The following is a 22,651-nucleotide window of genomic DNA, read 5'->3' on the forward strand; positions in this document are numbered from 1 at the left end:
TGTTCCCCAGGGAGAGAAGGGGCCTGTGGGGCCGGCTGGGCAGGACGGTGAACAGGGACCTGTCGGGCTGCCAGGGGCTGCGGGAACTCCTGGGCCTCCAGGAGAGGATGGAGACAAGGTAGTTACACTGGACAGCCAGCGTGGACTGCACTGCTGCTGCAAAGTGCTTGCTGACGCTTGGACTTGGTGTGTGTTTGTGTGTGTTCACATGTGTGCATTTTTCTCTATAGGGAGAGACAGGAGGACCAGGCCAGAAGGGCAGCAAAGGAGACAAAGGAGAAGCTGTTAGTAGGATTTTTTTTGCAAATAGTCCGAACATTGCATGATTACCTTGCATCACTGGGAGGTAGAGGACAAACTGCCTTATAATGAGTTTTTGGCAATTCATTTTAAAAACTGTTTTCCTGGACCGTGCATCATCTTATGGAGTGAGCAGATGGTTTTAATCATGTCTTTCTGCAGTCAAAGAAAGAATTTTTTTGCGGTGTATTGAATGGCTCTACTGCTTTTCTAGGGACCCCCAGGACCTGTTGGAAGTCAAGGGCCTGTGGGTCAACCAGGACTGCCAGTATGTTACAAAAACTCAGAGTGCATCATGTGAAGACACATAATTCTATACCTGAGTTGGTTTAAGTTATGCAGTGTTAAGTGCTGACCTGTCTGTGTTTGTTACAGGGTGCTGATGGTGAGCCAGGTCCACGTGGGCAGCAGGGCATGAATGGGGCGAAAGGAGATGAAGGACACAGAGGCTTTAAGGGGGCAACTGGTCCTTCTGGGCTACAGGTAAGTGACTATCAATTTTTAAAAAAAACTGACTATCTCTATTGGCTCATCTCCACTTTTACATTTAGACTTAAGTTTATATTTCTCTCCATTTCATGCCTGAGACTGCACTGCTCACCGTATCTGCATTTGCAGGGAATGCCAGGACCCCCAGGAGAGAAAGGAGAGAGCGGGCATGTTGGCTCAATGGTGAGTGCGATTCAGCAATCTCAGCACATATAACACTCATCTCAAGTCCACTGCTCTGGTGCAATGTCTGTCTCGAGTCTGTTCTCAGCACCACTTTACAGACATCTCACACTTTGCTTCATTATTATGATGATTTTGACTTGTCTTGGAGCCACTCTGATACTTGACTTTTCTTCACTTTCTAAAAACCTTCAAATATGTTTCTGTACTTCATCCACTATTCTCAATTTCTCTCTACTATCAAAGCAGTTTAACAGATCTTTTTGAAGATCAAACGTATGCATTCATTAGTAGAAAAACAATGAATTATTTACTTGGAATATTTAGGGTGTAATGCAGAGCTTCTGCAAATAGTGTAAATTTACATTGTTGTTTATGGTTTGGAAACACTTTTATTTGTTAAGATGTGAACACTTAATTGTCAGAGATAATTATTCAGCCCAGTGTTTTCTCAGAGTTTCAAACAGGTGATACAAAAATATCTTTATCGTGCCTGAAGGCATTATTCTGTCATTGTGGGTGTTTCTCACATGTGTTATTGATACTCTCACAAGATGCAAGTTTGATTAATGCATTTTTGCATGTGATAGCTTCCTCCAAGAAACTGATAAAGGGCATCCCGCTTTCTTTTGAAAAATTAGATGGTGCGCACAAATTCATCAGTAGGCCCCTCTCAAGGTGTACCTTAACACATTGAGTACATGTGTTACTGTGAGTGTAATGACATTGCTTGATACCTGTAGATCAGGGGTGCTCAGAGTTTTGATGACTGAGTACACATTCAAAAGCAAGAGTGCCTATTTAGGAAGCCAGCATGTGATTAAGGGCTACACTGGCAAAGTGCAGTTGCCTGCTGAAGACTGAAATTGCTAACTTTAGCTAACAGCACTAGCATTGATGATGAAATGTAATTACCGCAACACTAGTTATTGAGGCACAGTTTGACACAGTTGCCTAATACTGTATTACATGTAAGCTATTGAAATTGAAATTTACTGTAAATTCAGCACAAAAAACAAGGTATTAGAAATGCAGCAGGTTACAGTCAGAAGAAAAACATCTCTATTGCATCTGATGGTATCATAGAATACATCTTATACTGGCTTCACAAGAGGGTAATACTGAAAAAAAGGGAGTTTCATGGTAATTTTTTTTCTTAAGGTGATGGTATTTTTGATTGCATATCATGGAAATAAAAGACAGAAATGATCTTCGTATGAAGATTCTATCTAACCTGCAGTTACCCAGATCATTATAGTACTGCAAAGATTCAAGGTATCAGCAGTCTGCTAACTGTATCTGATACACACACAACCCACCACAGCTATTTAAACTTTCATTAGTGCCACTGACTCTGTCTGTTAGTGGTAGCTGTGGTTATCCAGCTGCTGTGTTTAAAACTTGTAAACAAACCTTTGTCTTTCGCTGATAATCATTGAAATTTACTCCGTCTAACCCAGTTTGCTTGGTCCGTGATTAATTTCAGTACAGTTTAGGTTATACAAAGAGGTGTTGACAGATCTTTAGAGTATACCCATAATAGTTTTTACACTTGGTGCAGTCTAGTGTTGAGACTGTTAAAAAAAATAAGATTGATTTTGCGCCTCTGCTCACAGATTACTAAGAGCTATGTTTCCATTATAATAGCCTTGACAGCTCTCAGCACCTATCAGTCTAATCCGCACAATCTGTGGTTTCACAAGGCTTTTCTCAAAGCAGACAATGTGACTTGTAAAAACAAAAAAAGCACAGATTTAAGTAATAACATTATTGATGGTTCTGCTCCAGAAAAGTATAGGAAAAGACAGTGATTATAATCCATACAATAGAGGGATTTCACAATCATGATACTCTTAACAACTAAATAGTGCTTTCACTTTGTGTGGGGTTTTGAAGTGTTAGTTAAGCTAAGCAGTGTTGTCCAAGTTACTGACAATTAGTAATAAATTACAGCAAGGAGTTACTTCTCTCAAAAGTAAATAAATGACTACCAATTCCTGCATATAAAATAAACTAGTTACCAGGTAGAGTAACCTTTGTGTTACTTTTAAATATCTGCCTTAATTCTCAAATGAGGGCACATTTCTGTAGTGTTGCTGTGGCAGTCAGCAACAAGACAACTGCCAAATTTAATATATGATTGTAGCGGAGAGAGAAAAAAACAACGCTTTGATAGGCCTATTTCTTTTAGCCTGGGTGGGTGTTCAAATAAAGCATCAGTGGGTAGTTTTTAATACTCCTTTTGCAGAATGAAATGAAATAACTGTTTCTCAGACCATTTAGAGTAAATTCTCATCATGATAGGCCTAATGAAATAAAAGTGCTAAAAGTTATAAAGGTTTATCCTTGGTTACCTTGACAATAATTCAAATACTGCACATAGAATATAACCCCCCACTATAGGCTTATTTTTGTCCTTGATCTTGTGAAGGGAAATAAAGAATTCTTTATTTCCTGGAGAGCAAGCGCAAGCTGCCAGAGCCATTGGTCATTGTGTGCTGCGACAGTCTAATGCTGATTGATTGATTCACAACATCTATAGTGCTGCTTTAAGCTAGGGTGTCTAGTGGTCCTGCAGTGTTTCGAGTAATGTTAAGTTATTAATAAGTAACAGAAACATTGCATGCAATATCGACCTTCTCTTCTCTCTCTCTCAAACACTCACACGAGACAGAAGGACTGAGCGCCTCTCACACAACATCAACATCTGCGCATTACCATGGGTGACGGTAGATCATAACCCATAAAAGAATCTGGGGAATAGGCTGTGTTTGTTTGTTTATTTTGATCAAGACATGTCAAGTAACATATAATAAGCTCTTTAATTTAAATTTTAGTAATTGCAATTGTTTTATACAATTTGAAAAACTCACTGATTACATATCTAGATACCGTCAAAAGTATAGGAATTACAGCAACTTGTAACTTTGTAACGCCTTACTCCCAACACTGCTGCTAAGTAGCTGCAAACAAGTCAACCATATTACCATGGCACATATCATGTACCGTGCTACTGTGCTGCCTGTGAAAGAATACAGCCTGAAGTTAAAAAAAAACACTTGCTCTCCAGTCAACTCCTCTTTTAATTTAGTTCTTCATATCTCTTTGTCTGTTTGGCATTGTTTATATCTTTCTGTTATCCACATTGATATCAACAATAATAATAGCGAAAAGAAACCATAAAGCCTACAACAATATCAGCTCGTCTTTACAAAGTGTGATTGATCTTCAAAGCTGAGTGTGAATCACAGTAGACAGTGGATTCATGTGCAAGAAAGACGAGCCCACAGAATGAAATTTGGTCCTGTATGTAAAAGGAAAAAAAAAAACATAAGAGAAAAGAGAGAGAGAGTGACAGAGAGGATGCAGCAGAGCAATGGAGTGGAAGGAAGAGGCGTGGCTCCGATTGTGAGCAGGAAGACGGTGTGACAGCTGCTAATCAGATTAGCCTCAGCCTTGGCTGTCTAATGAGCATCCTCCTTTGTGACAGTCATCTCACAACGCTGTCAACCATGAACACACGCTCAACAAGATTCTCTATAGCCCCTCTTCTCCACAGCCAGATTAAGGAGGGAATGCATCAGAATGGAACCAAAAACAAAAGAGAGAGAAAGAGAGAGAGAGAGAGAGAAAGATGGGAGAGGAGAGATGCTGAAGACTCAGTGGGGAAGTTTCATTCATGTGTGAGCGTTGCGGATCACAGAATTCTCCCCTCTAATGCTCAAGTATCTCTCCGGCAGAAGGATATGTGTTTCCTCTAGTCCCACACAGTCTCTCTCTGGGCAGATTGTCTGTCTGTCTGTCTCAGTGTCTTTACAACACAAGGCTCCCTCCAAGACTTCAGAGTGATTCAGAGCGCAGCTCAACATCTACTCAACTGAAACTGAAGCTGAGCACAGTAAGGATTAATTGCTTGCCGCTCTCTCTTGAGCTGCACAGACGAGTCAAATCACATGCCGTCACTGTGGCTGAGAGAATATGGTCTTACACATCACAGGCTAGAGGTTTCTTATTAATAAGAGAGAATAAGAGAGAGAAGGGGAGGGAAGAATCAGAGCTTGTGTCATATTGAGGGTAATGACCTGTCTGGATGTCTTCATCATGTCACTACGATAATGATCATAGATACTGGGCCCATTGCATAAGCAATCCACCATGGCCTGACTTCTAACGCTCATTTACTTTAAGAGGCACCCGCCAACCCCTAGCTCACATTCAGTTTGTATTTCTGTTTTATTGATGCAGTATATTCTTATTGTCGGCACTGAGATCCTAATGAAAAACATTTCATTTCTCTCTCTACAGGGTCCTCCAGGACAGCATGGCCCACGAGGACCTCAGGGGCCCATAGGTGGAGAGGTAAATCGCAGCATTACTTCTTTTATTCATTTATTGTTTTTATTTACACATTTAATTTAGAGATGGTCATGATTGTAAAATTCAACAAATCTTCTTGCAACGGTTTGTATGATATCTTACTTAAATACAGTGCATCAAATGATATCTTATGAATAATCTACTCACAAATTAGCACCCCCTAAGAGAGAAAAAGTTGGGTGCTATAAAGTTATGCACTTAACACAAAGTTACATAGGTTGGGTTTTGGAAAAGAAGCAGTAGGTCATCATGTCAAAATAACTCAAAGTTTACATGGGACATGAACACCAGTCTCCTGGAAGACAATCCTGTGTTTCTTTGACAAATCCAACACTCCAACCTGTCTTTTTATACTACTTCCTTCTTTATTCTTGTCAGCCCAATGATCATGTGATCGCATCCGTCACAATTATTTGGGTTATATACCAATTCTAGTGCTTTACTTTTTATAGGTATACATAAGAATAATGCATGAGAACAGGCTGTGATATTACAGAGACAATCTCAGCGAGTCCAGGAGAACTAAAGAGATGGAATAAAGTGTCATTACACATGCAGGTACTCTAACGTAAGTAAAAGAAGAATTACCCTACGGGGCACAATTCAGACAGTTTATATCAACAAGTTCTTTATATCCATCTTAATATAATACAGAAAAGTAATGCACACCAAGGAATGTGGTGACGTGCTGATCATTGGCAAAAGACTAGACTAGACAATAGACTCATATTATGTCTGGGCCCTCGGGCCTTCTTCAAGATCAGCAATAACAGTCAGACGCAGGCAGTGTTATGTTATATAGTCACACGCCAGATGGTGATTAGATAATCATGTTCCACCTTTGACCATGGCCAAAACATCAACTGAATAAAAGAGAAATGCATATTGAGCTGTAGTGTGGACCATTGTTTCCTACTTTCACATCCATCTTTGTAATACAGTTCAAGTATTTGTTTGAAAACATTCATAGTGACAACATTTCAAATCAACATACAGAGATTGTTAAATTAGCTGGAACAATAAATGCATCTGCATGCTACATTTCATAAGGAAATGTTCGTCAAAACAACTTCACAGAAGGTTAGAATTGTTTTTTGTTTTTTTGGTGGTTTTTTTTCTGTTTCTGTCTGTCAGATTTTGCATTTTAAATATTAATTAATTAATTTAAGGTTTGTCAGTATTTATTCTTTGTTTATGATTTGTTCTTTTTGAAATATATAATTCTTTTGTCTAATGTTTTCCATTTTCATGCCTTTGTGTCTCCTCCAGAAAAAAATGATAATTTATCAGCTTTGGAATCAAGAAGGCTTCCATTTAATACACATTATTATCTAAAATTCAGACTGAACAATACCTTGTCCTCACACATCATAGACACATTATATTTTTCAGCCCCTCATGCCTTCATATATAGTCTCTTCATTTCAACACTTACTGCCACAGACCCTCCACTGCTTTTGAAACTTGAATTATTAAACAGTATTAGGATATAATCCCTGGGAGAGAGTTATATTTACTGCTCTATGAATCATTAAGAAGTATTAGACTATCATCCCTGAGAGGCAGTTATATTTACCTCTAGTAATGGCCGTCTCTCTGCAGCCTCTCACGTTGGTCAATTATTCAGCAGCAAGCTGCAGAAATCTGTGTGAGCCACGCTAGTGCTTCGCAGGAAGCATGGAAATAAAGCGGTGCAGAGACGCTGGGATCCATAAATGGATTGATACAGGAATAGTGGAGAAAAGTGAAATGGTGGTGGGATGGCATGTGAGGAAAGCAGTTGACAGCAGGAGCTCAGTAGTAGTGCATGGCTGTACTCAGCTCTCATGTTTGTGCACTCTACCGAAAACGTGCTTTTCCTGGGTTCGTCTCCAGACAAAAGCACAATACACTGACACACATGGATGCCAACTAACATGCATGCACAAACACATGAACAAACTGATTGAGAGGAGAGAAATAGCATCCACCCTACTGTGTGACTCAGACACTATCCACATAGCAAACCTGACACTCAGTATTTTTCCTTGTGTTGTGATAATTCTGCTCCAGTTTCAGCATTCTGTGAGCAGAACTGCTGACAAAAAACAACAACAAAAAAAAATACCGCACCAAGAACTTGATTTTGAAAAATCAAATGAATATTTCAAACTTTCCCTTGTGTTATGATATTTTGATACAGGCTGTTCTCTTTTCTCCTGCCACAGGGTCTACCTGGACTGCCAGGTGGAGTTGGTCAGCCTGGAATTGTTGGAGAGAAGGTCAGCATTTCCCCGTAGCAGCTACTTAGCATGTTCCTGTGCACATAGAGTAGAACGGTAGATGGTGCGTGCACCAGTATGTGGGGTGTGATATTATCTTACTGAATGTTTACTCTTTACCAGGGCGAGGACGGAGAAGCTGGAAACCCTGGGTCAGCGGGAGAAACTGGCACTGCTGTGAGTCATGTCACCTCCATCTTTCCTTCCGGTCTTGCTCAACCTCATCGTCCCTTTTCCCTTTTTCTTGATTATCATTTCCCATGCTGGTGTTCCAGGGTGCTAAAGGTGAGGTGGGGGAGAAGGGTGACTCAGGTCCCCCCGGTGCAGCTGGGCCTCCAGGACCGAGAGGAACTCCAGGAGAGGATGGACCTAAAGGCAACCTTGTGAGTTCTCGTCTCTCCGGATCAGTGACTTTTCTTGCTGTGGTTTTCAGGTCAGTCAATCTGTTATTGCCATGCCATGCATGTGATGGTTTCTAATGCACTGTGCTTGCCCGTAGGGCCCTATTGGATTTCCTGGAGATTCAGGGCCCTCTGGAGAACCTGGCGCCAACGTGAGTATTATGTAAAGGATAATGGCCATCAAAGTGTCCATTATCAGGAATTAATGACCATTAATTCCTGACTGTGGACACCTTGAAGGGCATTAGCACCCTTTTAACATGGTCACTCATTAGATACAGGCTGATAACAGCATGTATTCAGCACATTAATTTAAAATGGTGAACAGCCATATTTAACAGAACTATCTAGTGGGTGTCCATTATCAGCTTTTACACAACCAATCAGAACTGGGCATTCACCCAGACCATTGTATAATTCTATTTGAATAATCAATGATTTATTATTAACTTAATGATAAATATTTTTTTCCACATTGCGTTTGTCTTATTCAGGGAATAGATGGTGGGCCAGGGCCTAAAGGAGACAACGGAGAACCTGGCAAAGCAGTAAGCAGTGACTGTTTTTTTTCTACCTCATTTGTTGACAACACTAGTAGCTCTTGTATGATTAACTGAAGTCTTTATTCTCTGTAACATATTGAGGTTTTGTGTCATCATCCCTATGGCTGGATATTCTTCTCAGGGTTTAGTGATTGGGTGGGAATGTGTTTCCAACTTTTTTGTTCTCTACAGGGACCTCCAGGAGCATCTGGAGAGCCAGGTCCTCCAGGACCTCCAGGACGGAGGGTGAGCTTATCATATTCTATGTGTGCACCCATGTGTATGTAGCTATATGTGTGTTTGTTTGCTCAATAGCTCTTGTCTTCATGTCAGCACCATTGTCTTTCTCAATCCCCCAGGGTCATATCGGTACTGCAGGAAAAGAAGGGAAGCAAGGCATGAAGGGAGCCAAGGTGAGGATAATGGCCATCACTGAACTCTGTGGTTGTGTTTGGTGTGTTTCAATTAAGCTTTACTGGACTGTTTTGCTCCAAATGCCTTGCTGTTTGTGGCTGTTCCTCTTGCTCTGTAGGGGACGATAGGAACCCAGGGTCCAGTGGGGAAGACAGGCCCAGTGGGACCCCAAGGGCAGCCAGGGAGGTCTGGCCCAGAAGGTCTTCGAGGAATCCCAGGTCCCGCGGTCAGTACACAATTTAAAATGCTACTTATTACTCTGAGGCTAAAAACGGGGCAAGACAATCATCAGAACATGAGGTCCCATTTGCGTTTAATCATTGCCTCAGCATACTTTACGCTGATCTCTAATTATTGTGTTTTTTTTTTTTTTTTTTAGGGTGAGCAAGGGTTAAATGGGCCACCAGGACAGACTGGACCACCAGGACCATTAGTAAGATCCTTACATTTGGCTGTTTGTGGAAAGGTGGAATTCAGGACATTTAAAATAACAGATCATGATTTAAACTTAACACAACTAAATTATGTTTTATGTACACATTCTAAATCATTGGTCAATTAATTCATCTGCCATTGTTACCAGGGGCCACCGGGACTTCCAGGATTAAAAGGAGACCCTGGAATAAAAGGAGATAAAGTAAGTGTTTAGCCCACAACAGAGAGAACACTCTGTACTCGTGCAAACCTTGGGAAACAATGCTGATGTACCATGTCTCTTTCTGCAGGGTCATGGTGGGTTGATCGGTTTAATTGGCCCCCCAGGAGAGCCTGGTGAGAAGGGAGACAGAGGCCTGCCAGGAAACCAGGGTACACCAGGGCCTAAAGGAGATGCGGTACATTTAGTTGCAACACAATGCTTCTGATACACTGATACAGAAAGACAGTGCAGTTCATTAACAAGATATGCTTGTCCTCACATCTAGGGAACGGCTGGTTCACCTGGTCCCACTGGCCCACTTGGACCACCTGGACTGTCAGTAAGTCACAGCTGTTCAATAATGTACATGCTTTTACATGATCAGAGTGTGAACAAGTATGTTTTCAACTACCATACATAAATTGAAATTATAATTTTTGCTGCCTCTTGTTAATGCAGATGAAAATTTGAATCAGAAATGCAGTTTTTAATATTAAGCCCATAAATATTAAACAAACATAAAACACATACCGTATGTCAAGAGAGATTCACTCTAGCAAAGAAACGGGCATCAAAAAGTACAATCATTGTTCTATCTCTATATGCTCTCTATTCATCATTCTATAGCTTTTGTGTAAACAGTTTGACCAGTTTTTCACTGAAACTCTTTGAATACTTAGGATGTCCTGTGTCCCTGTGTTTGAGTCCGGCCTGTGGCCCTTTGCTGCTTGTCATTCCCCCTTCTTTCACCCACCTTTCCTGTCTATCTCCAAACTGTCCTGTCAATAAAGGGAAAATGCCCCGAAAAATAATCTTTAAAAACAATCCAAGCTTGACAGCTTAATACTGTAGCTTTGCAATGCATTAAGAAAAACAAATCCCCCTTAATGTTTTCATTTTCCATTAGTTATTTCTGTACAAAAAAACAAAGTGTAAACAAACCTTCTCTGTAATCCTTTTGTTCTTGTTGCTGTCTAAGGGAATGTCTCTTTAAAAAGAGTATTCTTCAGTGTTTGTTGCTTAGGTGCAGCCTTGCCTAAGTTACCTGAATTAACTTTATTCGACTGAGTGTTTATTTTAGTCTGTAGCCTACATCTTTTGCACATATGAGGCTACATTAATAAAATACACTTAATGGCTTTTTGCTCGCAGGGCTTTTGTTGCACTTGCAGTGGCGTGATAAGTGTGGTTGTTGTCTCTTCTCCGAGCAGTCGGGTATAACACCTTGTACCATAGATGACAGCAAAACACAAGAGACTCTCACACTGAGCTGAAGTTAAAAAAAAAGTGCTTAAATAATACAAATAAACAGTCTCATTGTGATTTGCTGCTGTTTATGGTGTTTGGCGTTTTGCTGCCGGTAGGGCTCAGTGGAGTGGAGGAGAAACAGACAGCCAACAGTTTGAGAGGTGATGACTGCTGCATTTGTTTCATTGCTGTACATGAAAGCTTCATGAGTAAAGTATGACAGCTGACCTAAAACAAAGGATCAGATCGGGCTCTGTAAGCTCAATATAGTCAATCTCGATCAGTTGAAAAGAGCATTGATCAGTCCCATGCCTAATATAAAATTGGGTCAAGATAGCCCTAATGAATATGTATTTAAAGGTCAAATAAGATTGGATCTTTGGGATTTAGCTGTTGAGCCCAGCTTAGCACCATTTTATCCAAAGAGCATTGATAGTGAAAGTAATAATTTTGACCATAACCTGCCCTGCTGTGCAGCAGGTGTGTGATTTTCCAGTGAATTGCTGATTGTGCAGTGCTTGCTTGAGTAATTAGGTAGTTTTCTAAGCATTTATCCTTTAAATTTATGTTTTTACTGCATACTTACTCCTCCTCTCCACTCTCAGGGTGCAGCTGGCGAGAAAGGATCGAAGGGAGATTCGGTGAGTTCAGTAATCTGTCTTCTTTATACATCGCTGTACTCACCTCAGCTTGGTTAGCAGCTGCTGGGAACATATGCTGGGGAAGAGAGAAAAAGTGTGTTTGTTGGCATAAATGTACCATGCTCCATAATCATAATGCTCCACTGTGTTTACTGCATGTCTTTGGAACTAAAAGCCTGCTGTACAGCCACACTTGCCTTGTGTGTGATTTTTCCATTGGGCCCTTTTAATAGGATTTGGTTCTGGTGTGTGTGATGTTATGAAAACCACTATAGTGTGTCTTGAGAGCCAAGGCTTTGACCACAGAGTGCTGATGCACACAGCTGGATAATCCTATAAAGCAGAAGCCATATCTGCCCGGATAGAGCTGGGATTCAGCCAAGTGGTGTAAGAGAGGCTCCAGGTGAGACATGATTGACACAAAGTTTTGTCTTCTTCTATTCTTTAGGGTATTGTGGGTCCCAGAGGAGATCCAGGGCCTGCCGGACCCCCAGGACCCCCAGTGAGTAGCGCCAATGATCCAAATCATGGCCCTCTCAGTGCCAACTTTACCCTCTTTCTGTTCCTTTCACCTCCTGCTCACCTCTCTGTGCTACCTCCAGGGACCCCCAGCGTCAATGATCGAGCCCCTCCCTATCAGGGAGGGCAGGCGGAAGAGACGAAGACACTCCGAACGGGCAGGAGGGGCAGCCCCATCCAGGGAGGAGGACGTGCATATGGATATGGATGAGTTCCTCCAGGGAGATCAGCCTCTGGAGGATGCTGAGGGAATGGAAGAAGTCTTTGCCATCCTATCTTCCATGAAAACAGAAGTTGAGTTGATGAGGAGGCCCCTGGGAACCTTTGAGAGCCCTGCCCGGACCTGCAAAGAGCTCATGATGGTCCAACCCGACTACAAAGATGGTTAGCAAAGACATTTCTTCATATTTAATGCCTAATTGAACACATTTAAAATTTTACCTGAGGAAAAACTAGTCCAGGAAAACTCATTTTAATTATGCACACACCCTCAAACATATACCCTTATAAAGCTAAAATGCTCTGTATGCGTTCGCTAGCTGCATGTTATCATCTTGTTATGCCCGATGTGGTCATTGTATCAACATCTGGTGCTTGATTGATGTCCTTTCTTTGTGCACACTGTAGGAGACTACTGGATTGATCCTAACCAGGGCTGTAACAAAGACTCCATCAAGGTCTACTGTAACTTCACAGCTGACGGAGAGACATGTCTCTACCCTGACAAGAGGATTGAGAATGTAAGTCTCCAATCTCTTGCTGTCAGCCTTTACAAAGCCAACCTTGTCATATTACATCATAACACAAATCACTCCCTGTATTCCTTGAGCCTAAAATTTTACCCAGCATCCTTCCCTTCTTTCTCTCTCTCTCTCTCTCTGGGTGTCTAGGTGAAATTAGCAGCGTGGAACAAAGAGAAGCCAGGAAGCTGGTACAGCCAATACAGGAAAGGCAAGCAGGTACAAAAAAACAAAAAGCCTCCTCTCCTGCCATTAATCTCAGCTGGCTCCAAATGCCAGGCAGTCTTTTTTTTCAGCTAAATTACTCATCCTAATTGAGAGTGTTTGAATGATATTCATGCATATGATTGAGGTGCCAGCATTTGTACAAGTGTCTTCACATGAATGTGTATGCATGCATGTGTGTGTGTGTGTGTGTGTCCATCCATCTGCACATGACAGCATGCGAATGTTTGTATATTTGCACATTGTATAATTTGGTATCAATTTATTAGACCATGTGCAGCAAGAGAGCTGATTTAATATTGCCAGCAGTTGATTTCAGCAGTCTGGATGACTCACACAGAGCCATTGCCAGCTCTTTTATTGACTTGCATTCAGGGCAGCACGCTCAGAGCACTGGCCTTTTATGTGCACCTGATCAGAGGTCTCATACCCCTCTCTGATAATCACAGAGCTGCCAGCACAATTGCAATTCACCGACTTTCTCGCACAGAGTCCTTGGATCTGCTTTTTTTTCTTTTCTTAATTTCTGCACTTCCTACTTTACTTTCCCTGTCTGTTTTGATTCTGAGGAGAAGTTGCTGTAACTTTTTCACCCTTGCTTACATAAACTCCTTCATCAGCGCAAGCTGGGAGATTTGTTATCTCGGTGATATAATTAAAATTAGAACTCATATTTGTCTGAGACAGATTACAGGCTCAGATGTGTTTTTCTTTGGCTTTGTCTCTTAAAGAGAACCTGTTTTTGTGTATATTTTCTCATTCTGTAAGATTTTGTGTTTTCTAAGGGTAAAGTCGTTCTTTTCATTTCTCCGTCTGTGTTGTACACCAACGCTTATGTTTTTGTGTCATCCAGTTCTCCTACAGTGACAGGGATGGGAACCCTGTGCATGTAGTTCAGCTGACCTTCCTGAAACTACTGAGTGCCACGGCCAAGCAGAGCTTCACTTACACCTGCCAGAACTCAGCAGGCTGGTTTGACAGCACCTCCCGCTCCTACCAGCATGCCCTCCGCTTCCGGGGCAGCAACGACGAAGAGCTAACACAAGCCAAAAGCCCCTTCATCAATGCAGTGCATGACGGATGCCAGGTCAGTGCAGGGACTAGCTGGACAAACGAGAATTATCCTTCATGAATGTAATATGTTTATCAATCGTGCTGCTGCGGTAGCCATCAATCACTGACGTAAACTGGGTTTTAAGCCAGAGAGTGGGGGGAGGGCTAGTTAGTCGTATTAAGCCAAGCAAAGTTTAATAATGGCTTTAATTTTTCTCTTTCAGTCCCGCAAAGGTCAGGAAAGGACTGTTCTAGAGATTGACTCCCCCTCGGCAGAGCTGCTCCCTATTATGGATGTGGCTCCAACAGACTTTGGCAACAGCAACCAGAAATATGGATTCCAAGTTGGACGAGTATGCTTCAATGGTTAACAAGATGCCCAAAAAAAAAAAACCTTAAAAAAAACCCAGACCTGCACAGCAAGTTTTCAGTGAGAGAAACTGGACTTTTACCGCTGCCCAAGCTAATATTTATTATATTATGTTCCTGTATGTGGTGGGTTTGTGGTATATTATTTAAGACTCTTCAGCAGCCAATGAAATAGGTTCTATGGCTTTACAACAGTAAGAAGAATGGCGAGAAAGAGGACATATACCAGTGGGAACAAAGCACATTTACCAAAGGGAAACATTCCAATTAGAGATATTTAATTTTAAGTGTTTTTGTTTTCTTTTTCTCTCTCTGTTCGAGTGTGCTGTAATTGATCCTCTAGACTTAAGAGGAATGCACCGCTTGATGATGACCACTTATAAACAAGACAGATCTGTCTGATCACAGACAGGAACAGCCTGTCATTCTGAAGTTTGGGTCAGTTAAGTGCAGCTTCTCAGACCTTAAACGAACTAGTCGCTACCTAATGTTTTACAAAGACTGGGACTGAATAAATCAGAGGCGTTTCCGTGCTCATTTGCATGCTCAGATTTCAGCATAATGACAATTGCATAGCAGTTGTGAACTAGCCTAGCATATTAATTCCACACAAGCACCGTAATTAATTTCCTGTGCGCAGGAATGATAAATTGTCCTTTTTACCCTTCAACTGCAGTTTGCTCAGTGAATTACCTTGATTAGTATTCAATAGGCATAGCAAGTTATTGAACCCGACACTTACTTGAATGGATAAGGTTGTTTCCTTTATTGGACTGCTTCCCTCCATGGGCTTGATAATAGACTTTTTGAGCCCACCATGATTCCAAGGACTACAGTACTGTATATGTCAGATTAACATCCTCTCTACTGTGGTATATACCTGCTAATGACATACCTCAGCAACCAGGCTGGGGATATTTCAGGGCAAGAAGTAAGAGCATGCTTATTAAAATGTTCTCTCATCTTCACTGTGGTTCTTTATACCAAGAGACATTTCACGCATCTCTTGAAAGCATTTTATAATTGCTGACATAACCTGTTTTCATTTTCCTGCCCGACTCAGAGGTTTTTTTTTTTTTTTTCCATTTCTCCATTTTGTTCATATGTTGAAATTTCGACAGAATATGTTGCTGTTCATTTGACAGGATTTGCTCTTCAGTGGTGCTAAAGATGAGTCTGTTATTATTGTGTCACTGTGTTTGTGTGTCTCTGTGGGCAGGCTTATCGGACTAGTGAGGGAGAGGGTTATTGCTCTTTCAACAGCACGAAACATCCTCAGAGTCTGGGGACTAGTCTACTGTGTTTTTTTGCACATCTTCTGGCTGATTGTGCCAATTTCACAGGGCCAGTGAAAGGAGGTTAGGGCCAGCTCAGAGCGTTGTGGTTGATAGCTTTAAAGGGAAAATCCATCTAAACCCGAATTTACTGTGTACCAGTCTACTGATACGGTAAAGCCAGTGAGGTTGTCAATGGCTAACTGTTAATTGGTTAAGCACTGAGAATATTTTTGAGCGGCTACACATTTAGATTATAGCTTAATGTTGGTTCTCTTCAATTTACTGCACTGCGATGGAGCTCGCTCTGTAATTAGCATTCGTTTTGTCATCCCAACCCAACAGCTATTCTTTGGTAATATTGTCCTCATCCACTCTTTCTGTGATTTCACGTTAATGTGGCTGGCCAGCTGTGTGTCAGCAAAGCCAACAGAAAATAAAACAAGAATCAAGACATTTACAACAAAAGAACGTATAATTTCACCACCTCTAAATGAATAGCGCTTTAAAATGTGGCACAAAAGCTCACCGAGTCAATAGAACACCTACTTTTATCCCATGCCTTTTAATTTTTACGTTTTTATTAAAATTATGCAAAACTGACTTCCCGAGCCATTACCTAAAAATGTAACTAAACTTAAAAATCCCAGCATCAACACTGTCATCTGGTAACTATGAAAACCTGATCCATTGTAGATTCTTCTTAATATTTATTTCAAATTTCCTTTGAAAATTGTAGAGCTGTGACTTACAAATTATCCTCACTTCCTAGTGAGATTACCAGGGGTGCCATTATAGTGCCATGTTATCCATTATTCACTGTCTGTGGAGCGGCTCCAGGATTTGTTTTGAGATGACATTATTACCACTGTCTGTCTCTGAATGTCGGCTTAAACAGACTTCTTCAAATTAAAAAATGGAACTGTGAAATACTACAGAAAATGACATACGCATGTAAATTCTATTTTACGGATGATTTTCCCTTTAGTAAATGAAATCTTAATGCTCTGCCTACCTCCTCCGATTCAAACAGTAGACTGTGTGCCCAGCGTGTTAAATTTTGCAGTTCACTCTGTTTCATTGCTTTTAAACATTCCAGTTATTAACTCTCCCCCTCCTGTCCCATCCTGCGCAGCCCCTCCTGTGTATAGTGTTTTTTGTTGTACTAATTTTATATACTGTACAGTTATTCTGAGGAGTTTATGAGCAGTAAGCTGCTGCCTGAATTGATGTCAAATTGATGACAAATTGATGTGCGAATAAAAACAAACAAGAAATCATTCTGTTATGTTTCCACTCCAGACCTGACAGGCGGGTTTATCCATGAGACAGTGTGGCTGTCTGCAATGTCCAGTCAGTGTAATACACAAACAAGGCTCTTCATTACCAACTAGTTCTGCAACATTCCCTCAACAAGCTTGCAATCAGCATCCCCATGCAGCTGATGTAATCAACTCTGATTTGTTCCCCAGTTCATTTATTTCAATTAGCTCTGTTTCAGTCCTCCAGAGGGAAGGTGGGGAGGAGACAGAGGTGAGGGAAGGAGGGAAGTGTGGATGGTGAGAACAAGAGAAGAGGTCGGAAAAGAAATGGCTGAGGGTGAGAAACACATCTGTGGAGATTCGGTCGGTTTGGTTGAGGTAAAGCTGTTCCAATGGGTAATTTCTCTGCACCCCTTTCACACGCTTTCTCCCTATCTTTCAGTCTGCCTATTTATCTCTGTTGCTACCACAAACACACGTGCAATCATTGCTTTCTGCTAAATTTGCGCAGACTCCTGCACATACACAACACACACATGCACACGCACGACAGCCTATTCTCTTGCAAACATAAAAGTACAAGGCGCTTATCCCTTTTGGGGCCCACTGTTCAAGGTTAGCGTCAATGGCAGAATAAAGGTTACCATGTTATTTTTTTTCTTCTTTCTGCTCTCTTCCACTCAATTGAATTTTAACCACACTAAGCTCTTGACCAGGAAAGGTCATCTGTTGCCACTAACTCAGAATAATGATCAAGCAGAAGAGCATTGTGACTGTCAATATGGTATTTCCACGGCACCATGCCCTTTTCTCTCGCTCACATTCCACCCTCTAGTGCCCACCGCTCCTGTGACATTGTGTCTCCAAAGTCTTGTATTTCTTCTGCCGAGAGCTGAACCTTTTGTAAAGATAGCATCGCTGCAGTGCTTCACATCTATTTCCTCTGTTGAGAGCTGAAAGTCTTTATAATTGACTAATGTACAAGAATGGCCACTCTGAATTGAGTCTTCAAACATGACAAGCACTTGGAAACTATTGATATACAGTCTCTCCACAGCACAGAGGTAAACCAGCTTGAGCAAAGAGCTCTTCATCCAGCTGATCCTGCAGCTCAGCTTTGTGAAAGCTGGTGGGAATCCCATGGAAATGCACTCCCATGTGAGTATCTTATGCTCATAAATACAAACATACAGCATAAACACAATGCTGAAAAGAGCTGAGGAGGAACTGTTTCTAAAGTCTGTCATGCCCCTTTGTCGGAAAAAGACAACAATGTTGAATAACTTGAAAAAAAAACTTTACTAATTTTTTCTTTCTTTTCAAGGTCCCTAACACTTCTGATGTTACAGACACTACAAAAACTACAGCAGGCCAAATACCTGAATGCTGGAGCAGACAGCAGAAAAAGGAACCTCGTCATGTAAGTATCTTTCTTTTTAAATCCATTTTGTCTGCTATCAGCACCCTTCAAACTTTTTTTTTCTTTTCAAACAAGATGTCCTTCCAATATTTTGTGATTCCTTCCTTTCTTACTTTAAGGTTGCCAGTTGCCGTTTGTAAACACACTCACCAGGGAAAGAGAGAAAAAAACAACCCCAGAGTCACTCGTTTGGCGTTTCCCCTCCCTATAATTGCTTTTTTTGGTCTTTGTCTCTTAGATGTTTGCTGCTTATGTTCTGGCACCTGGTTGCTACCTTTATAAAGAACCCCCCAACCCCACCACCACCACCACTATACACTAGAAATAATGGACATAGGTACTGTGACATCACCCATTGATTTGTGGACTTAGTTTTGAAGCCGTTTAGTATTTGTGCGTAATTTAAAGCCTGAATCAAATGTTAACTGGTGACTTATTTAAAAATTCACCCCTCGTAGAGTTTTAATGAAGCTATACGCTCATGAAATAGCTATAGAGACTAGAACAGTTTTTTGTAACCGACTGATAACATTGGGCATTTTAATATGGGTGTCAATGGGGATTGACTAGCTTCTCGAGTCAGCCTTAAGTGGCTGTTCAAAGCACTGCAGTTTTTAGCACTTCTGTGTTGGCTTTATTTTTCAACACCATCAAGCATAGTATATCTTTAAAGGTGCAATGTGTAAGATGCTGCCAGAATTCTATAAAGAAGAGCTAACGTATGAACAAAATGTGAAAAAGTAAAAGTTTAAGTATCAAAGATGTCTATGTATTGTGTTGCAGAGATCTCAACTAAGAGAAGCATGCCAATCTGCTTTCCCTATCGCATCCTGTCTTGTAATACCACATGTACTTTGAGATGCAATAGTGAGTCACAGTATAGCGTCCAGTCTGCCCTCAGTCCAACATTAGAGGCCAAAGAAGTAAAGTCTCATGTTATATTTTCCTGTTTTAGATACTTGAGAAGTTCAACGATCATTTTATGTCCTTGACTTCCTCTTCCATAATTGACATTACAACAGTCTGACAATCCAAGCTCTGAAATCTACAATACTGGTGTGGTCAGGTCTGTCACTTCAGGCCAGCATACAGCCAAGCTACGATAGATAAACTAAGTTAGCTTGCAGGTTTACCATTTGTCGCTCAGTCAAGTCTGTGACCTGAAATTGTCTCAGTCCAAGTGTTAGTAAAAGCCAAAACATATATCCAAAGCCAGAAAAGCCAAGGTGTTTTTAGGCAAAGACTGACAAAAAGCTGAGAGAGACCTGAAGCAAAGACACTGCAACTGAGCACTAATTGTAGTGAACAACATCCCAAATGGCGTTGATATATGGTTTCCATGTGGCTCTTTTCTTGCTACTTTTACTATGGTCTTGATTAAACTGCCACATGTGAAAATTATAAAATAGAGTTATTTTGAGCAGCCTTCCAAGTTTTGGTAGTTTCGACAATTTTTTCAAATTCTTACCCTGCTGTTAATTAGTAGCTGGCTTGAAGATGGATTTCTCCTTCAGGAATTGTTAATACAGTAGTTTGGAGCATGTATCCAATTGCACCTTCAAAAAGTAACTTTTATTTCAACAGAGAGATTAAACTTTTTGATTTAATGCCAGCAAATCTTGCAAAAGTTGATTCTGTAACTTAACTCAAAGGAATCCTGAACTCTGTGTTACTGATTAGGTGCGCCATCTCTGTTCATGCAGTGCCTGCTTTTTTAATGCAACCTGGAAAGAATAGTTATCTTATAATAATATCTTTGTCGTATCTCTCGCTGTATCGCTGCTGTATCCTGAGGTTGACACACCAAACCAGATGCACTCTGATCTGCAAATCATTATCTTAGTAAGATACAGAATATCTACCTTATAAGCTTTACCCTATAGCTGAAGATCAGGTGAAAATGTTAGGTTTACTGTCATGCTAAGTTCTTGGCCAGCTCTGCAGTAGTGTTCACCGCTATTCCATCAAGGATTTGAGCAGAGCTGTCGTTCAGCAGTTGGCACTGATGAGCTGCTTTTAAGCCCAGGAGTACATTAGTGTAACCCACAGGCTGGAGGATCCTTGGTTGCTGCATATTGGAAACAAGATTGTCTCTCTTATTCCAGCTCTCTCTCATCTCTGTCTCTCTGGCTGCCTCTCTCTCTTGCTCTTCTCACATCTTTGTCTCATTATTCTGAAGTAGAAAATGTTAGAGACGTGTCTGTCGTTTGTTGGACTGTCTAGCTTCCCCTCTCTCTCTGTCTCTAGTTTCCCATGCCCTCAGCTCCTCTCCTGTGACGTTGATTCTAACTAAGCTTAACGTGTCACAAAGTCACAGTGAGAAATGTACAAATTAAACAGACGTTCATTAACGAGAGAGAAAAGAGGGAGAGAGTCAGCGGGAATATCTACATTACTGGGTGAACAGGGACGCTTCCTTGGTCTCAACACATCCACCCAAATCTGGAATGTTGTGTCACAGTAGATAACAGCAGACATTATTTTCCACGCCACTGATGTGTGTATAAGTGTGCATGCTGTTTTCAGTTTAGCATCTTGCACTGTACAAGTGGCGGCGAATAACTTGGATCATGTCTAGCTTGTGCCAAATGTTGCTCCTTGATGCGTAGGCCTGTAGATGTGTCTGCGTGGGTTTGTGAAATCATGAGCACTTGCGGCTAAGCAGGGACGTTCTTATTAGTGTGCATGCAAGCGCCTCTCCTGCCAGGTCCCATCCACAGCTCCTTTATCTCAGGGAGGGTGGGGGGAATCATTTCCGCAGATGCCTTTTCCATCAAAAGCTCTTATCGACAAAGCAAACATTAGTAAAGCAGTTTGAAAAAATGATTTGAAAGCGAGGGAGGGCAATAGAAATCCCCGGGTGAGTGGACAAAGGGTGCAGTGGCAGTTCACAGGCCCAAGGCCCCGTACGTCTGAGAGAATGTCAGATGATTATCTGGCAGACAGAGAGCCCAGATTCAAATGCACAGCTTGAGAACACCCCCGCCGCCTCGAACACACACACATCCTTCTCCTAATTTGCCGTCTGCTGCTGCTCCCAGCATCCACAACCACAACCACTACTGCTGCCATGCCATCCTCACTTAACTTAGTCCTTAGTAAAGGAGGACCAAGTTGTCTGCAAGCTCCCCAAGACAGCCAGAGTAATCACTGGTGTCTTATTTACCACAGCGGGAGAGGGACACGGAGAGAAACTGATGTATGATGAGAACGAGAGAGCAGGAGGAGAGCGATAGTCATTCATTTGACAGACCCGTGTTGTATGAATCACTCAGGCCAATTTAAACAAGCACAGCTGTTCACAAATCCAAGGCAGAGCATGTTCATGAACAAACTTAGCCCTGATCAGGAAAACAGGGGGAATTGTCTCTTAGGATCTGTGCTCAGATTTGTGTGTGTGTGTGAATGTTTGTGTGAATGAGAGAAAGCAAGAGAGAGAGAGAGAGAGAAAGAGAGCGGTAACTGCGTGACCCCATCGCTCAATAGAGATGATTTTTCCTCATAAATCACACGCGGCAGCGAGGGAAAGAGTGTGAGAGAGATGGAGACTGAGTGATTTAGCTGTGGGAGTACACTGGCTCAGACCTGAGTTGAAAAGCCAGGGGAACTAATCGTTTCCATTCACCTCGATGAGCCTGTGGTCCTGAATGCAAAGAAAATCCCCATCCTCTCTCCATCTTTCACTCCGTCACCCCACCGCTCCTTGTCCTCCGCTGTCGCCTCCCTTCTCCTTCCCTCTCTCCCTTTGTGAATGATCAATGCATCCCATCCTGTATCAGTTCCTGCAGTGGCATTGACACGGTTGTTATTCTATCACAGAGAATCGGATGTGGCAGCGTTTCATTGGCACCTGGACACTTTTCATAAATCTTGCAAAGGCAGGAGTGGACTGCAGAGGAAGCCCAGCTTGTGTGACAGTCCAGGAAAACCTTTTTGAGTCTAAAAAGAGACATAGAGAAAATTCGTTTGTTTGAGGTGTGAGGCTGCTGAAACTCATATAGTGGTCAAAGATGGCAATACATTTTCCGTCACTCGTATGAAATTACCAGTGTCGCGTAATCTATGTACTTACACCAGCCAAATAGATAAGGCCTTGTAATCAATACATCTGCTGATGGGATAAAGTGCATCCCTTTCTCTCCACTTGTCTGTGCAACTGGCACCGTTTGACTTATGCTTTCATATGTTTCACAGTAATGAGTACAATTCGGCCTGACTCTGCTGCTCTTCAATAATTCAAAGCCAACCTGAGACATGAGGCAATATTCTGAACCTGCAATCGGGAATTATTTCTGC

The 22,651-nt window shown here is 41.6% G+C and overlaps 1 protein-coding gene across 1 annotated transcript in view; it reads left to right on the forward strand.

Moving 5' to 3' along the window:
* col5a3a (collagen, type V, alpha 3a) overlaps positions 1-16,953 on the forward strand; it is a 118,742-nt gene extending 101,789 nt beyond the window's left edge. Inside the window, exons 45-69 of the mRNA XM_042504860.2 lie at positions 11-118; positions 231-284; positions 515-568; positions 676-783; positions 919-972; positions 5,278-5,331; positions 7,557-7,610; positions 7,734-7,787; positions 7,886-7,993; positions 8,110-8,163; positions 8,506-8,559; positions 8,746-8,799; positions 8,913-8,966; positions 9,086-9,193; positions 9,347-9,400; positions 9,551-9,604; positions 9,693-9,800; positions 9,891-9,944; positions 11,458-11,493; positions 11,942-11,995; positions 12,096-12,396; positions 12,640-12,752; positions 12,903-12,971; positions 13,831-14,064; positions 14,255-16,953. Coding sequence (XP_042360794.1) covers positions 11-118; positions 231-284; positions 515-568; positions 676-783; positions 919-972; positions 5,278-5,331; positions 7,557-7,610; positions 7,734-7,787; positions 7,886-7,993; positions 8,110-8,163; positions 8,506-8,559; positions 8,746-8,799; positions 8,913-8,966; positions 9,086-9,193; positions 9,347-9,400; positions 9,551-9,604; positions 9,693-9,800; positions 9,891-9,944; positions 11,458-11,493; positions 11,942-11,995; positions 12,096-12,396; positions 12,640-12,752; positions 12,903-12,971; positions 13,831-14,064; positions 14,255-14,401 — 2,196 coding nt within the window. The 3' untranslated portion in view covers positions 14,402-16,953. The remainder of the gene's footprint in view (positions 1-10; positions 119-230; positions 285-514; positions 569-675; positions 784-918; positions 973-5,277; positions 5,332-7,556; positions 7,611-7,733; positions 7,788-7,885; positions 7,994-8,109; positions 8,164-8,505; positions 8,560-8,745; positions 8,800-8,912; positions 8,967-9,085; positions 9,194-9,346; positions 9,401-9,550; positions 9,605-9,692; positions 9,801-9,890; positions 9,945-11,457; positions 11,494-11,941; positions 11,996-12,095; positions 12,397-12,639; positions 12,753-12,902; positions 12,972-13,830; positions 14,065-14,254) is intronic.
* The last annotated feature ends 5,698 nt before the right edge of the window (positions 16,954-22,651 follow it).

The sequence above is a fragment of the Plectropomus leopardus genome, chromosome 18 (genome assembly GCF_026936395.1).
Source record: "Plectropomus leopardus strain MGB_pleo_1.0 chromosome 18, ASM2693639v1, whole genome shotgun sequence".
NCBI lineage: Eukaryota > Metazoa > Chordata > Actinopteri > Perciformes > Serranidae > Plectropomus > Plectropomus leopardus.